This window comes from Wolffia australiana, chromosome 2 (assembly GCF_029677425.1).
Source record: "Wolffia australiana isolate 7733 chromosome 2, ASM2967742v1".
Lineage (NCBI taxonomy): Eukaryota > Viridiplantae > Streptophyta > Magnoliopsida > Alismatales > Araceae > Wolffia > Wolffia australiana.
The window spans coordinates 17188408-17204790 of record NC_135836.1 but is presented as its reverse complement, the minus strand read 5'-3'; the positions used below and the strand labels follow the sequence as shown (position 1 = coordinate 17204790).

Below are 16383 nucleotides of genomic sequence, written 5' to 3'. Positions count from 1 at the left end.
AAAACGCGCTGAACGACCAACGACCTTTTCGTTGAAAGAACCTTGGACCTGGCCGATGTTCTTGCCAACCACAGAAAAAAGCGTCGTTGAAACTTCAGTCTCATCTACACCGCTGAACTGGTCATTTTTCCAGATTTCTATCTTTTCACATGAACAACAACAACCGCAGAACAGCAGCATCTTCAAGAACAACAGGACTCTCATTTCAATGTCATCTCCAAAGCAATCGCTATCTTGAACAACAGCAAGAATTTCGACGATAAAATCCCTCTCTATCTCTTTGCACCGCCATTAAAAGATGTGGACTATCGACGGCGCGTTTCATAGCTGAGTTTCTTCGCGTTTCAAAGTGCATTCTCACGCGCAACCACGTGGACTGCCTTGACAATCCCTCTTCAATTCCTACGCGTTTCCTTTTCTACCACAAAATATAATAATTTCTTGACGAAAAATCCGGCCTTTCGCCATCGGCAAAGCCGCCTTTTGCTGAAATTTTCACAGGTCGTCCGTTCTTGGATCCTTCACGAGAAATTCATGACCGCCGATATCTGATTATCTATCATCAGATCAAATTTTTTTTTTTAATTTTCATTTTTTACGGAATTTGCGCAAGCGGGCCACCTCGGGGACGGCGGAAGGGATTTCCGCGTGGGTCGCAACTTTGTACTTTCGAACAAGCCAATACGATTATTTATTTTATTGTTCAAAATGGCCGCCCGGGATTATTAAAATAGGGGCAATTAATGCAGAAGATAAACCGTCGGCCTTCAACAACAAAAGACGGGGAGTATTTAAGAAAAATCCTAGGCGATCTTCAAAGTCAACGAAGCTCCCGTCATTCTCCTAATCTTTGTCAACGGGCAGGGCGGCTGGCGGCCGGGTCCGCACGACGTCACCGTTTCCGTTTCTGGCGGCACAGACACGTCAGCGGTGACCGTTGACTTCGCGGCGCCGTTCCTTCACCTGACCCCGATCATAGTTCGAGAGGTCAAATCTTCAACTTCTTCGGCGCGCCGGCGGCGTTGCGGAGTTCTTCCCCTCCCCGCCCCCTGTTCATCATCGCCACCGTCGATTTCTCCATCTCTCGGCGACGATCTTCTCTTCTTTCGCATGATTCGTTCTTGTAGCGGGCAGTCGGCGTTGGCGCCGGAGCGTTTGGTTCGTTTTGGCGGCGAATTCGGCGGGATTTTGGAACCCTAGTTGCCGAATTTTGGAGTTCCTAGACTGGTTTTGATATCGTATTTCTCTGATCGATCGAGGATGGAGAGGAAAAAGCCGCCTTTGATCGTGGCTCTGATTCTATTGATGTTTGCCGTTGGCTTTGCTTGCGATTCCGGCGATCTGAAGGCCCTTCAGGAGTTTTCCCGGCAGCTCGATTCCGGAGCGATCGAGGGGTGGAGATTCGATCAGACTTCGTTGCCGGTGGATTGCTGCGGGTGGAGAGGGATCACCTGCGAGGATTCCTCGTTGTCATCGTCAACGTCTAATTCGAGCAGACGGGTTGTGGGTTTAGATCTTAGCGGCCGGAGAATCAAGGGAAACCTCTCGGTTTCGGTAGCGAGTCTGGACGGTCTCCGAAGACTCAACCTTTCCCAAAACTCTTTCGGGGGAGCTGTTCCAGCGGAAATCTTCCGATTACAGCGATTGGTGCAGCTCGATCTGAGCGCCAACGAGTTTTCGGGAGGTTTACCGGGGGATTCATCGTTGCCTTCAATCCAAGTCTTCAATCTCTCCTTCAACGAGTTCAGCGGCAGCCACCCGGTACTCAGAGAATCAAAAAATCTCATCGCTTATGACATCGGATTCAACAGCTTCTCCGGCGTCATCGACGCGAGCATCTGCACAATCTCCACAGAGATCCGAGTTCTCCGGTTCACGAGAAATCAATTCTCCGGCCCATTTCCGGCGGACTTGGCGGAGTGCAAGTCTCTCTCCGAGCTGCGCCTCGACGCGAACGTGCTCTCCGGGGATCTAAGCCGGCTCGGCGATCTCTCCTCGAGTCTCGTCCAGCTCGACATCTCCTCGAACGAATTCTCCGGCGGCCTCCCCGACGTGTTCGACAGGCTGAAGAATCTCCGCTACTTCGCCGCCGCGAAGAACAAGTTCAGCGGCGCGCCGCCGCCGTCGCTCTCGGCGCTGTCGTCCATCCAGGTGCTGAATCTGCGGATGAACTCCTTCAGCGGGGAGATCAACTTCAACTTCTCGGGGATGCCCCGCTTGTGCTTCCTCGACCTGGGGTCGAATCTCTTCCGAGGCGAGATTCCTGCGGAGATCTCGTCGTGCCAGGATCTGCGCACTCTGAACTTGGCCAGAAACTCTCTTTCCGGGGAGATTCCGAGGAGCTTCAGCGGGCTGAGCTCGCTGACCTCGCTGTCTCTCTCGAACAACTCCTTCACCAACATCGCCTCGGCGCTGGAGACGCTGCAGCAGTGCCCGAGCCTGACCAACCTGGTGCTCACCCGCAACTTCGAAGGGGAAACGCTGCCCTCCGCCGGAGTGCAGGGTTTCAAGAACTTAACCTTCCTCGCCGTGGCCAACTGCCGTCTCTCCGGGGAGATTCCGCCATGGCTGAGCGGCTGCCCGAAGCTCCGCCTCCTGGACGTCTCCTGGAACAGGCTGCACGGCGGCATCCCCGCCTTCTTCGGCGAGCTGGACCTGCTCTTCTACCTCGACCTGTCGAACAACTCCTTGACGGGGCCGATCCCGGGGAGCCTGGCCCGAATGCAGAGCCTGGTGTCCAGAGGCACCGCGTCCTTCTCCGACGCGCCATCGGCGGACTTCCCCTTCTTCAGCAGGACCAACATAAGCGCGCCGGGGCTTCAGTACAACCAGGTGACCGGCTTCAAGCCGTCCTTACTTCTCAGCGACAACTTCCTCTCCGGGTCCATACCCCCCGAGCTCGGCGGTCTCCGCAACCTGCACGTCCTCGACCTGGCCAAGAACAACCTGACCGGCGGCATTCCGCCGGAGCTCTCGAACATGGAGAAGCTCGAGACTCTGGACTTGTCTCATAATCAGCTCACCGGGGAGATACCGCCGTCGCTGACCAAGCTAACCTTCCTCGCCAAGTTCTCAGTGGCCGACAACAACCTCATCGGGCGTATCCCCCGCGGCACCCAGTTCGACTCCTTCCCTTACGACAGCTTCGCGGGGAACCGGGGCCTCTGCGGGGTGCAGTACGAGAAATGCCCGGCCGAACCCAGCGCGGTCCCGGGGCGGAGCCGGCGGAGCAAGGGGTCGGTCGCCGCCATGGCCGCCGGGATCGCCGCCGGCGCGGTCTGCGCGTCGGCGTGCTTGGTGCTGGTCTTGTTCCGGGCGCGGTCCAAGAGAGTGAGGGACCCGTCGGAGGAGGCGGCGGCGGCGGCGGGGTCGGGAGACGAAGACGCGGCTCCGGCGCCCAAGGAGTCGAAGATCGTGCTGCTGTTCAGGAACAACAGCCGGGAAGGGAAAGGGCTGACCGTGGAGGACGTGCTGAGGTCGACCAACAACTTCGACCAGGCGAACATCATCGGCTGCGGCGGGTTCGGGCTGGTGTTCAAGGCGACGCTGCCGGACGGGACGAAGGTGGCCATCAAGCGGCTCTCCGGCGACTACGGCCAGATGGACCGCGAGTTCCAGGCCGAGATAGAGACACTGTCGCGGGCCCAGCACCGCAACCTCGTCCTCCTGCAAGGCTACTGCAAGATCGGGAAAGACCGGCTGCTCATCTACTCGTTCATGGAGAACGGCAGCCTGGACTACTGGCTGCACGAGAACCCCGACGGCGGCGCCGCCCTCGACTGGCCCACCCGGCTGCGCATCGCGCGCGGCGCCGCGCGCGGGCTCGCCTACCTGCACCAGGCCTGCGAGCCGCACATCCTGCACCGCGACATCAAGTCGAGCAACATCCTCCTGGACGATGGCTTCGAGGCGCATCTGGCGGACTTCGGGCTGGCGCGGCTGATCCTGCCCTACGACACGCACGTCACGACGGACCTGGTCGGCACGCTGGGCTACATCCCGCCCGAGTACGGGCAGTCGTCGGTGGCGACCTTCAAGGGGGACGTGTACAGCTTCGGGGTGGTGCTGCTGGAGCTGCTCACGGGCCGGCGGCCCGTGGACATGTGCCGGCCCAAGGGCGCCCGCGACCTCGTCTCCTGGGTCTTGCAGTTGACCAAGGACCGCCGAGACGTCGAGGTCTTCGACCCCGTCGTGTATAACAAGGCCCGCCACAAGCAGCTCGTCCGCCTGCTCGAGATCGCCTGCCTCTGCCTCAGCGAGTCCCCCCGCCTCCGCCCTCTCACCCAGCAGATCGTCCCCTGGCTCGACTCCCTCCCCCCCGAGGACGACCTCGCCTGACCCCCTCTCCCCTTCTTGTACATGCCTCCCCTTCCTCCTCCTTAATCATACTCTTCGTAATCATACCCCGATCGATTGGATTTGATCGATTGATTCGTTCATTGATTGATTCGGCTTCGTTTACTAGCCTTCGGTGGCGTAATCTTTGTGGTTATCCGAGGGTTTAGGTTATAAATGTGCCCGGCTGGCCCGGGGATTGCGGATTTGGGGGAACGGAGAGATGAATGCCGGGGGCGCGGCGAAGCTGATTGTGGAAGCTCTGCTTCAGCGGTTCCTCCCTCTCGCTCGGCGGCGCATCGAGACGGCGCAAGCCCAGGTGAAACGCCTCGCGTTCATAATTCTTGTCGCGGGTTTCTGCGAGAGTTGACCGCGGTTCGGTGCCCCTGCGTGCTGTCCGGCGCGTTTTCTTCGGCGATTTTCTCGTCTCGACACTCTCTTGAATCGGTGTGTTCGAGTTGAAGTTCACCTCTTGTGGTAGCCGCGAATGAACAATTCTTTGCCGCGTTTTTCGCGAGAGCTCATAGATCTAGGAGATGCTGATTGTACCTTGTTCGTGGGATTATGCGTTCTGGCTCGCTAGATTTCCGTCTTTGAGAAAGTCCGTTCTTGATACCGTCGGATTCTTTAATTTCTTGGAAGTTAAAACCTGAAACGTGGTACATTTTCTTCTCCCGCCTACGATTTCTTGCAGGATGGACAGTATCTTCGACCTTCCGATCCGGCTTACGAGCAAGTGCTGGATTCATTGGCCATGGTGGCTCGACATACGCCGGTGCCACTTTTGGAGGCTCTTCTTCGTTGGCGGGAAAGGTATTGACCTTCCTTTCATGTGCAACTGCCGTGATTTTTCGTTTGATTTCTTGTTTCTTCTGAGTTCGTAGAATTCGCAACAGGAACATCGTTTTATGTATTCGTGTATATCTCCTTGACATCTCAGGAAGAATTCAAACCCTCATGAAGATGCCTTCCTAGTCATCATTTAGTTGTTTTTTTTGTGGTTGAAGAAATGCATCATGAAGTTGTTATCCAGAGCGCCGGTCGGATTCAGAACGCAATAGAAAATAATAAATTCGTCGGCTCTATAAGGTTACGGGACCTCCTTTATGTAATTGAGTTAGGTTTTAGATTGTCCTACTTTTCCCAGACTCCCAGGGTGGAAGGGGCTTTCTCTCTCAATCTCTCTCTTTCTCTTCCTAGCCACCTTTGAGCAAATTTCTTCATGGTATCAGAGCTTGGTTCCTATTCTGGAACCTATCGTGTGTCCTGGGATCTATATATGACTCTTGAGGGAAAATTCGTTTACCAGTTTACAATTTCTAGGAGTTTGCGTAAATCTAATCCTATTCTTTCAAACAAAAAAAATCTAGTCCTATTACTCACTGCCTTTTTGTCAAATTCCTTCATGGCAAAGGTATCCCCACTGTTAAACGCAGGTGTACATAAATAATGTATTTTTTTCTTCGTTAAAAATATCATTTTAGTCCGCCGACGTCAAAACAGAGACCTCACTTTTTTGTATCACGACATTTTTCTAAAATATTACATTTTTATCATATTATATTTCTGGCGGTCGTGTGTCAGACTGGTTTTTCTCTTTCATTGTCCCGCCCACCTTTACATTGATTTACTTGTTACATATTTTGCTACTATCATCTCAGTGAATCGTCCAAGGGAGCGAACGATGCCTCAACGTACCAGAAAAAGGTGTGATTTGCTTTGCATGCGCTATGCCGATATGTAATTTGGTTGTGTAAGTGCTATGCTGTGTGAGGATGCTAATGTATTGTGCTTTTGCCTTTTATCCCATTGATCGTTTAATGTCACAAAAATAATAGACATTAATAAATTCCAAAAAGCTCTCTTCATTGTACGTTTGATGGGGCATCTCTGTTTATCACCTATGCACAAATATCTATAGCTTTGTGATTTTACAGATTCCCCCAGAGCTTACAGCTCTGTTTTCTATCTCCTTGTCTTATTTTCTTTCTATTATTTACCTTTTTTTTTATTCTTCCACAGCTTGCGGTGGAATGTATATTTTGTTCTGCATGCATCCGTTTTGTGGAGTGTTGCCCTCAGGAGGGCATAACAGGTTGCGTTCCTACATTTTTATCACTGTTATGTGATCCGCGCTGTTGAATTAATATATTAACGTGGTTTTTTCTACTTCAATGCGCATCATCTGATTTTCCCTCATATTTTCTGGAACAGAAAAACTATGGTCTGGCCTTGAAAATTTTGTTTTTGACTGGCTAATCAACGCTGACAGGTATGACGTTTTATTTCATCACCTTTTTATGCTGTAGAAATATAAGGGTGATGAGGGGTAATATAGTCTGGTGTAACTTAAAATCAATGGGCACACATTTTGGTAGACTAAAATTTTCTTACCGATCAACCCGGACCAAAGAGTCATGAGTGGTGATATAGCTCTATAGAAAATTACGGACCAGGGACCCTATAGTTTGGTGCTTTTAGAATTTATGGTGAGTTAGATTTAAGCGCTTACCAACTGGGCCGATGCATATTAGACCACACTTATACTCCCTTGGATGAGAGCTATTGATTGCTGAACAAGGGCAGCTATGTAGGCTTTGTAATTGCGTTTGGAGTGTGTATGCTGCAGATTTTCCCTCATGTCCTTTAAATAGGGTGTTTGTAATCGGGTCCGTCCAACCCAATGTTGGCTTCCACCATCTCAATAAGCCATACTTTAAGGAGGACATGGACTTTGGTCCACCCTTCATAGAGTGGGCTGGTAATAGCAGGTGCTAATGTAGTCAAGTATGTCGTTGTTGAAGGAACATCTTGTCATACTTTGCTGATTCAAGAAGGTCCCTTTAGTTTGAGGAATTATAGGATCTTTGGTAGGAATTAGCACGACTTCACTTTCTCAACTGAAGATTGAATAGGAACAGGGGATAGCTGCATTTTCATGTTGTCAATCCATGCTTGCACGCTGGCAAGTAAGGCTCTCTCCAACAATGTTGCTACAACCAGATGATAATAGCTTTTCCCAAAATGAGGGTCATGGCCACAAAATAGGGCTGTCCCTAACGGTGGGGCTCAAATCATGCCCTAAAAAAGGTTCAAGGGGTTATGGTTGTTTCTATAGCACTCGTGTAATAAAAAAACAAAACGATCACACTTGTGTGTCCTGCTCTGATACCATGAGGGATTTAAGCGGTCACCAACTGTGGTAAAATATATAGCTGGTAGCAAGGGGGCTACTTTTCATCTTTAAGCAGGATATTGTGTATCAATATGGTGGAATGGGTGGTGAGTGCAGTAATCTTAAATATCATGGAGTTTTAGACGTACTCTGTAACATGTATTATTTAGAAGGCTTTTGGGTTGTTAAACTTCTTGATTAAGTTTCAACTGTGTACCTCGGTTTTCTTGTTAACTGTCCCTTCTAATTCTTTTTATCGACCCGTTTGTTTGATGCTAGTGACTGATTTATTGGAAATAAAAAATATGAAATCTATAAATATTTTCTTTAAAAAAAAATGAAATCTGTAAATATGGAAGAGGATTACTATTATCCATGTCTGGAGCTGTCATTATATATATTTCTTTTTACTGTATCTTATATTCATGCCTTCGTCTGACTTTCTGTTTCAGGGTTGTTAGTCAGATTGAGTATCCTTCACTCGTTGACCTACGAGCCCTCCTTTTAGATCTTGTTGCCCAACTTCTGGGGGCTCTATCTCGTATCAGGTAACATTCCTCAATTTCTTGGATTTATGTCTTCAAGCATATACTCCTCTAAAAATGAAATAACTGAAGGTGCAATGCAAAAGCTAAAGCTAGATAGCAGTTTCATTAGTTTCTTAAAAAAAAATCAGTTTCACTGGGTATTCTATTCTTGTTAAGGCAGGCGAACCTATTATGATTCTTTTTCCGCCTATTTTATCCCTTCCTTCTTTTCATCCGTCACCACATTATCCTTCTTGGTCATCTTGAAGTTTTAAACTGAGATGATCTTCTGTAGTTTTTATCATATTTGTAGAATGACATCGACGTTTGTTTGCATTTTGTACAGGTTTAGTTCTGTCACGGACCGTTTCTTCATGGAACTAACAACTCGAAATATCGATAACGGTGTTGCTAGGAGTGAAACACTCAGCATAGTCAACGGGATGCGATACCTTAAGCTTGGGGTCTGTTCTTCTCTTTTTTGAGATTTTCTCCTTAAATAGAATTTACTTTAAAACCATTCTCACGATAGCCATTCTCCTTCAAAAAATTTGGTGAAAATAATAATATTCTCTCTGATTTGTTTTCTAAGCTTCTCCAAGCTTTGTCTTCACACAGAGAAACTGAAAACTTGGTACTCAAGAGGATTTTGGTTTTCCTTGTCGCTTCCTTTGATTACAAATCTTTTTCTTTTTGCATTGAACAGGTCAGGACAGAAGGCGCATTAAATGCCTCGGCATCCTTCGTTGCGAAAGCAAACCCTCTTATTCGTGCTTCCCACAAGAGGAAGAGTGAAATTCAACATGCGTTGTGCAACGTGCTCTCCAGCATTCTAGCACCGCTTGCTGAAGGTGGGAAGAATAGTTGGCCTCCGTCCTGCGGAGACTCTGCGTTGACCCTTTGGTACGAGGCTGTTGCTCAGATTAGAGGACAGCTCATGCATTGGATGGAAAAACAAAGCAAACATATCTCTGTATGTCATTCTCTGTTCTTTTTTTTGATTCGTCGAATGAATAATTTCTGAGTATGACCTTTCTGGGGTCCCCACCGTTCCTTATGTTGTCTTTTTATATTTACTTGACAGGTTGGATATCCATTAGTCACTCTTCTACTTTGTCTTGGAGACCCACAAACGTTCAACGGCTATTTTGTTACTCATATGGAGTACATCTACAAACATCTGAGGGTGAGTCGTCGCTCATTCACTTGAGAAAGAACGGACTTTCAGATCTGGGGAAATTTGGATTTTTCTTGTCGTCCATATGAATGATTTGTTATTCCCTTGCAGGACAAAAACCATCGGTCTATGGCGTTAGACTGTCTTCACCGAGTACTGAGATTCTATTTGAATGTGTATGCGAATTATCAGTCCAAGAATCACGTCTGGGATTGCCTGGACAGCGTGACTTCGCAGTTGCTCAACGCTTTGAAGAGAGGGATGTTAACTCAGGATGCACAACACGACAAAGTTGTGGAGTTTTGTGTCACTATTGCAGAGAGCAACTTGGATTTTTCGATGAATCATATGATACTCGAGCTTCTAAAACCAGACGTCCTAAACGAGGCCAAAGTTATTGGGTTAAAGGCTCTTCTAGCAGTAGTTATGTCCACGCCGAACCAGTCCGGGGACTTGGGCTTCTACCGAGGTGACAAAGCCGACCTGCCCTTAATTTTTTTGTTCCAATGAATTATTTGTTTGACACTGCGATATCTCGCAGGCTCTGAAATAGAAAACTACATTCCAAAAGTAAAATCAGCCATCGAATCAATACTCAGGTCTTGCAATAGAGCGTACAGTCAGGCTCTACTCACATCATCAAAGACCACCATTGGTACTTGAAATTTTAAAAAAATTGACTTTGTTTATTTCCCATTTTCCTGACTGACCGTGTGGCCTTGTTGATCAGACGCCGTGAGCAAGGACAAGTCTCAGGGTTCTCTTTTCCGGTCAGTACTGAAGTGCGTTCCTTACTTGATCGAAGAAGTCGGACGGGGTGAGAAAATCACCGATTTCATCCCTCAGCACGGTATAAGCATCGACCCCGGTGTTCGTGAAGAAGCTGTTCAGGTTCTTAACCGAATCATAAGATTCCTTCCGCACCGACGGTACGCTGTTCTTAGAGGAATGGCGAACTTCGTTCGCAGTCTCTCCGATGAATTTCCTCTTCTCATCCAAACGTCCCTGGGCCGGTTGCTGGATCTGATGCGTCTGTGGAGGGCATGCCTGGCCGATGAGAAAGTATCTGGTTCGGGATCCAACTCGCGGGCTAAACTTTCTCTGTTTCATCAATTGGGCGATCTGACCGAGTTCAACGCCGCGGAGATGGATGCTCTTGGACTCGTCTTCCTCGGCTCTGTCGATGTTCAGATCAGACACACCGCTTTGGAATTACTACGCTCCGTCAGAGCGCTGAGCAACGACCTAAGGGATTCCTCGGCAAATGGGTCGGACAGCAAAGCTTTCTACGGGGTGGAACCGATATTCGTGATAGACGTCTTGGAAGAAAACGGGGTATGAAATTGTTGTCGTCTCGATTCTCAGTTTTTTCTAAAGTTTCAACAATTCTCTAATGTTTTGGGAAGATTTGCAGGATGATATCGTTCAGAGCTGTTTCTGGGACTCGGGCCGGGCTCATGATTTTCGGCGCGAGTTGGATATTGTTTCAGCCGACGTGACGCTGCAAGTCCTTCTCGAGGGCCAAGACAAGAGCCGCTGGTCTCGTTGTCTCAGCGAGATCGTCAAGTACTCTAGTCAACTCTGCCCCGCCTCCGTCAACGAAGCAAGGTCAAATTTCTTTCTTTGAAGAAGATCTTGAATGTGGGCAACGAAACATGAACCAATTAATGCTCGAGTCATCATCAGGTCGGAAGTCATCAGGCGGCTTACTCAAATCACCCCTGTTGAGTTTGGAGGGAAAGCGTATCAGCTACAAGAGGCCGAGAACAAGCAAGACCAGTGGGTGATGTACTCCATGTTTGCGTGTTCTTGTCCCCCGGACCCCAGAGAAGACGGCACATTCAAAACGACCAAAGGAATCTACCGCCTCATCTTCCCCTCTCTCAGACAAGCGTCCGACACTCACGCGGTGATTTTTTTTACTCACTTAACCCGTCATTTCAACCGAGGTTTAAACCGTAGGTGTTCGGTGTCTGCAGCATGCGGCGGCGGTCGTCGTCGGTCACTCCCACTTGGCGGCATGCGAAGTCATGTTCAGCGAGCTTGCAGCATTCGTCGAGGAGGTTTCGTCAGAGAGCGAGGGAAAACCCAAGTGGAAGGTGCGCTGAAATGAGTATAAACTTGTTTACCTGTTAATAGACATGGTCGTTCTGTTCTTTTTGTGCAAATTTGTGCGAATTGTTCGATCTGTTTGGTTTTCCGAACATAACAAAAGCGAAATCGGACAGAATATCGCACTGACCCATGTGCGGTTCTTTTGTTCGCATTGTGTGAATTTTGTTCTAGTTTTGTGCGAATGTTGTTCATTTTTGAGGAAAAAAAAAGAACAGAACAAAGAACAAGGTCCTGTGCGGTTCTTTTGTGTGAATCTTTTGCTCGTTCCAAACGAACAGAACAGAACGACCATGTCTACCTAAAATTGGGTCTAGGCTTTTGTTGATTTGGTGGGGTCTGTGCGCAGAATCAAAAGCCACGGCGGGAAGAGCTCCGGGTGCACATCGCGAACATCTATCGCATGGTGGCGGAGAAAGTCTGGCCGGGAACGATAGGGCGGATGCCTGTCTTCCGGTTGCACTATCTCAAGTTCATCGAAGACACGTACAGGCAGCTGGTGTCGTCAACGGACAGCTTCCAGGACCTGCAGCAGCTCCGCCTGGCCTTCGCCTCCGTCCTCCGGTACTTGGCGCCCGAGCTGGTCGAGTCCCGGTCCGATCGGTTCGACCCGCGCAGCCGCAAGCGGTACTTCGACCTGCTCTTCTCGTGGTGCGACGACAGCGGCGGAGGGGGCGGGGGCGGGTCGGGCGGCACGGACAGCAGCGGCGACTACCGGCGGGAAGTGGAGCGGTACCGGTCGATCCAGCACAGCCGGTCGCGGGAGTCGATCGACAAGATGTCGTTCGACAGGGAGACGATGGAGCAGGTGGAAGCCATACAGTGGGCGTGCATGAACGCGATGGGGGCTCTTCTCTACGGGCCGTGCTTCGACGACAACTCCCGGAAGATGAGCGGGCGCGTGGTCAGCTGGATAAACAGCCTGTTCGCGGAGCACGTCCCCCGGGTGCCCCTGGGCTACTCCCCCACGCCGTCCTACCTGCGGTACGCCGGCGGGCGCGAGAAGCAGCGGCACCTCCGCGTGCTCCTGGCGAAGGCGGCGCTGAAGAACCTCCTCCAGACGAACCTGGACCTCTTCCCGGCCTGCATCGACCAGTGCTACTCGCCGGACGCGGCCCTGGCGGACGGCTACTTCACCGTGCTGGCGGAGGTTTACATGCGGCAGGAGGTGCCCCGCTGCGAGATTCAGCGGCTGCTGAGCCTGATCCTGTACAAGGTGGTGGACCCCTGGCGGCAGGTGCGGGACGAGGCTCTGCAGATGCTGGAGACGCTCTCCGCCCGGGAGTGGGCCGAGGAGGAGGCCGACGGCGCCGCCCGCTACCGCGCCTCCGTGGTGGGCAACCTCCCCGACTCGTACCAGCAGTTCCAGTACAAGCTGTCGTGCAAGCTCGCCAAGGACCATCCCGAGCTCAGCGAGCTCCTGTGCGAGGAGATCATGCAGCGCCAGCTCGACGCCGTCGACATCATCGCGCAGCACCAGGTGCTCACCTGCATCGCGCCCTGGATCGAGAACCTGAACCTGGTCCGGCTCGGGGACTGCGGCTGGAGCGAGCGCCTGCTCAAGAGCCTCTACTACGTCACCTGGCGCCACGGCGACCAGTTCCCCGACGAGATCGAGAACCTGTGGCGCACCCTCGGCGCCAACCCCCGCAACGTCGGCCCGGTGCTGGACTTCCTCATCGCCAAGGGCATCGAGGACTGCGACTCCAACTCCTCCATCGAGATCACCGGCGCCTTCGCCACCTACTTCTCCGTCGCCAAGCGGGTCAGCCTCTACCTCGCCCGCATCTGCCCCCAGCAGACCATCGACCACCTCGTCTTCGAGCTCTCCCAGCGCATGCTCGAGGACGCCCCCGAGCCCCCCCCCGCCAAGCCCTTCCCCGCCCCCACCTCCGCCGCCGCCGCCGACGCCGCCTCCTTCGTGCTCGAGTTCTCGCAGCCCCCCGCCCCTGCCCAGGTCCCCCCCATGGCGGCCTCCGCCGCTGCCGCGGCCGCCGCGGCCACCGCCGGGGAGAACGCCCAGGCCCACATGTCTCCTCTCCTTGTCCGCGGCTCCCTGGACGGGCCGCTCCGCCGGGGCCCGGGCGCGGCCGGCCGCAGCGTCTCCGGCCCGCTCAGCCCGCTGGCGCCGCCCGACTCCGCCGCGGGCGGCGCCCGCTCCGGGCAGCTGCTCCCCTCGGCGCTGGTCAACATGTCGGGCCCGCTGCTGGGCCTCCGCAGCTCCGCCGCGCGGAGCCGCCACGTGTCGCGGGACAGCACAGACTACCCGCACGCGGCGGAGGCGGCGGCGGCTGCGGCTGCTGCGGCGGCGGCGGAGGAGGGCGGGTTCTCGGGGGGGGAGGCGGGGGCGGGGCGGGCGCAGCCGCACCTGCTGTCGCGGGCGGACATCGCGCTGATCCTGCTGGCGGAGATCGCGTACGAGAACGACGAGGACTTTCGCGAGAACCTGCCGCTGCTGTTCCACGTGGCGCTGGTGTCGCTGGACAGCGCGGACGACATCGTGCTGGAGCACTGCCAGCAGCTGCTGATCAACCTGCTCTACTCGCTGGCGGGGCGCCACCTGGAGGAGCTCTACGACCGGGGAGAGGGCGGCGAGGAGGCCGGCCACAAGCGCCGGGTGGTCAGCCTGATCAAGTACCTGCAGTCCAAGCGCGGCGCGGCCATGTGGGACCGCGAGGACGCCACGCTGACCCGGGCGGAGCTGCCCAGCGCGGGCCTGCTCTCGGCGCTGGTCTCGGACATGGTGGAGGCGGTGTTCTTCCAGGGGGACCTGCGGGAGACGTGGGGCGCCGAGGCCCTGCGGTGGGCCACGGAGTGCACCTCCCGCCATCTGGCCTGCCGGTCGCACCAGGTCTACCGCGCCCTGCGCCCCGCCGTCCGCGCCGACGCCTGCGTGCTCCTCCTCCGCTGCCTGCTGCGGTGCCTGGCCAGCCCCTCGCCCCCCGTGCTCGGCTTCGCGGTGGAGATCCTGCTCACGCTGCGCGTCATGGTCGACGCGCTCGAGCCGGAGAAGGTCATCCTCTACCCGCAGCTCTTCTGGGCCTGCGTCGCCATGCTCCACACCGACTTCGTCCACGTCTACTGCCACGTCCTCCAGCTCCTGGCCCGCGTCATCGACCGCCTCTCCCTCCGCGACCGCACCACCGAGAGCGTCCTCCTCTCCAGCATGCCCCGCCACGACGACCCGCCCTTCCAGGGCCTCCAACCGCTCGTGCTCAAGGGCCTGCTCTCCCCCGCCAGCCACGCCGCCGCCCTCGACGTCCTCGCCCGCATCACCGTCCCCGGCTGCGACTCCGTGCTCGGCGCCGGCGACACCCGCCTCCTCATGCACGTCACCGCCCTCCTCCCCTGGCTCAGCCTGCGGCTCGCCGACGACGACAAGGCCCGGGCCGTGGCCTCCGGGGTGGCCCTCTGGTGCCGGGCCAAGTCCCTCGACGACCTGGCCGAGTTGTTCTCCGACTGCGCCCGGGGCCGGATCGCCGCCGCCGAGGAGCTCTTCGCGCGGGCGGCGCCGCTGATCGCCGCCGAGTGGTTCCCGCGGCACTCGTCGCTGGCGTTCGGGCACCTGCTGCGGTTGCTGGAGAAGGGTCCGGGGGAGCACCAGAGGGTGATTCTAGTGCTGCTCAAGGCCCTGCTGCAGCAGACCCCCGTGGACGCGGTGCAGAGCCCCCACGTCTACGCCATCGTCTCCCGGCTCGTGGAGAGCACGCTGTGCTGGGAGGCACTCAGCGTGCTCGAGGCCTTGCTCCGCGGCTGCGGCAGCACCGCCGGCGGCGGTGGCGGGGTTGACGAACAGCAGCAGCAGGATTATATGGGGGGGGCGGAGAAGATGGCGCCGGCAGTGATGCTGGCCACGCAGACGTCGTTCAAGGCCAGGAGCGGGCCGCTGCAGTTCATGTTCGCCGGGGGAACGGCGGCGGCGGCCGCTGTGGCGGCGGATTCTGGGGCGTCGCAGAGAGCTCTGCAGATCACGAGGACGCTGCTCGCGCGGGTGCTGGAGACGTGCGCGCTCGGGAGGCGCAAGGATTACAAGAGGCTGGTGCCCTTTGTTACCTTGACCGGCGACCCTCAAGGATGATATACCGTTTCTCGCGTGTGAGACGGTCCTGGGGAGTGGACTTTGATCTTGTGTGCAGTATATGAGGTGTTTTGTAGATGTCGTGTGCGCGACCGATGCTGGGAGCTTTCGAAAAGAAACGGGTCGTTGAAGCAGAGTTCAACCATTCCTTTACGTGAAATGTAGTACGGAAAACGGCCAAAGCATCGTTCGACATCATTCGATCTAAGAGGAATCAAGATGCACGCATAAATAAAAATGTTTGGAAAAGAAACGAGTCGTTGAAGCGACGTTTACCTATTCATGTTCGTGAAATGTAAAGAGAGGAAGGGAAACGGCCAAAAATATCGTTCAAAAAGCACATACAATGTCTCGATAAAAAGTACGCATAGATGGAGATGCGGGGTATCGATCCCCGTACCTCTCGCATGCTAAGCGAGCGCTCTACCATCTGAGCTACATCCCCGTATAGTGTATAGAGAAAAAATCAATATTTTTTTTTCTAAAGACTTCCGACGAAACTAGTAGCTAGGGATCGGGGATTAGATCTTACCGTTTGAATTTTAGATGCTGGAGCTAGTATTTGAAGCGATCTAATTCGGATTTCTGGTTTGAATTGAATCAAAATCAAATTTTCTGAATGAATAACAAATAAACAAAATAAATATGTTTCATGCTCTTCAGCTCTTAATGCTCTCATGCAAAGACTATCTGACTCAGGAATTTTAGTCGTAATTCAACTTTTTCAGATAAGTTAGTTTATTGGTTGCTGTTCAATATAACAAAGAACATATTCACAGTCTGTAACATTTGAGCCCTCGAAATTGGATTTTGGAGACCCACGTTCTATAGAACTGAACTAAGAGTGTTTTTTCATGAATATACAACTGTAAGGCAAAGAAATTCTCTCATGAACTGCGAGATCATGCCCAATAATAATCAATCTCAATTAATGCCTCATAACTACCCATAGAACAAGTAATTGATAGGGGTGAATGGA

General features: G+C 53.3%; 2 protein-coding genes and 1 non-coding gene across 4 annotated transcripts; 2 read left to right on the top strand and 1 right to left on the bottom strand.

Moving 5' to 3' along the window:
- The first annotated feature begins 852 nt into the window (after nt 1-852).
- On the top strand, nt 853-4338 carry PSKR1 (phytosulfokin receptor 1). The gene has a single exon (XM_078592387.1). The coding sequence runs from the start codon at nt 1261-1263 to the stop codon at nt 4336-4338; it is 3078 nt and encodes a 1025-aa protein (XP_078448513.1). The 5' UTR covers nt 853-1260.
- Nucleotides 4339-4520: 182 nt separating this feature from the next.
- LOC144717064 (ARM repeat superfamily protein) lies at nt 4521-15538 on the top strand. 2 transcript variants are annotated; one of them, XM_078592384.1, is made up of 16 exons: nt 4521-4654; nt 5030-5148; nt 5997-6042; nt 6358-6430; nt 6550-6607; nt 7963-8058; nt 8384-8501; nt 8744-9010; nt 9122-9223; nt 9326-9683; nt 9756-9869; nt 9945-10549; nt 10629-10822; nt 10901-11123; nt 11194-11313; nt 11676-15538. In XM_078592384.1, the coding sequence occupies exons 1-16, from the start codon at nt 4559-4561 to the stop codon at nt 15402-15404; spliced, it is 6318 nt and encodes a 2105-aa protein (XP_078448510.1). In that variant the 5' UTR covers nt 4521-4558; the 3' UTR covers nt 15405-15538. The 2 variants fall into 2 exon arrangements, with proteins under 2 accessions (XP_078448510.1, XP_078448512.1); XM_078592386.1 differs by lacking the exons at nt 4521-4654; nt 5030-5148 and having other exon boundaries at nt 6002-6088.
- A 238-nt stretch (nt 15539-15776) lies between these two features.
- TRNAA-AGC (transfer RNA alanine (anticodon AGC)) lies at nt 15777-15849 on the bottom strand. Its single transcript has one exon. It is a non-coding gene; the product is annotated as a tRNA-Ala (tRNA).
- Between the last annotated feature and the right edge of the window lie 534 nt (nt 15850-16383).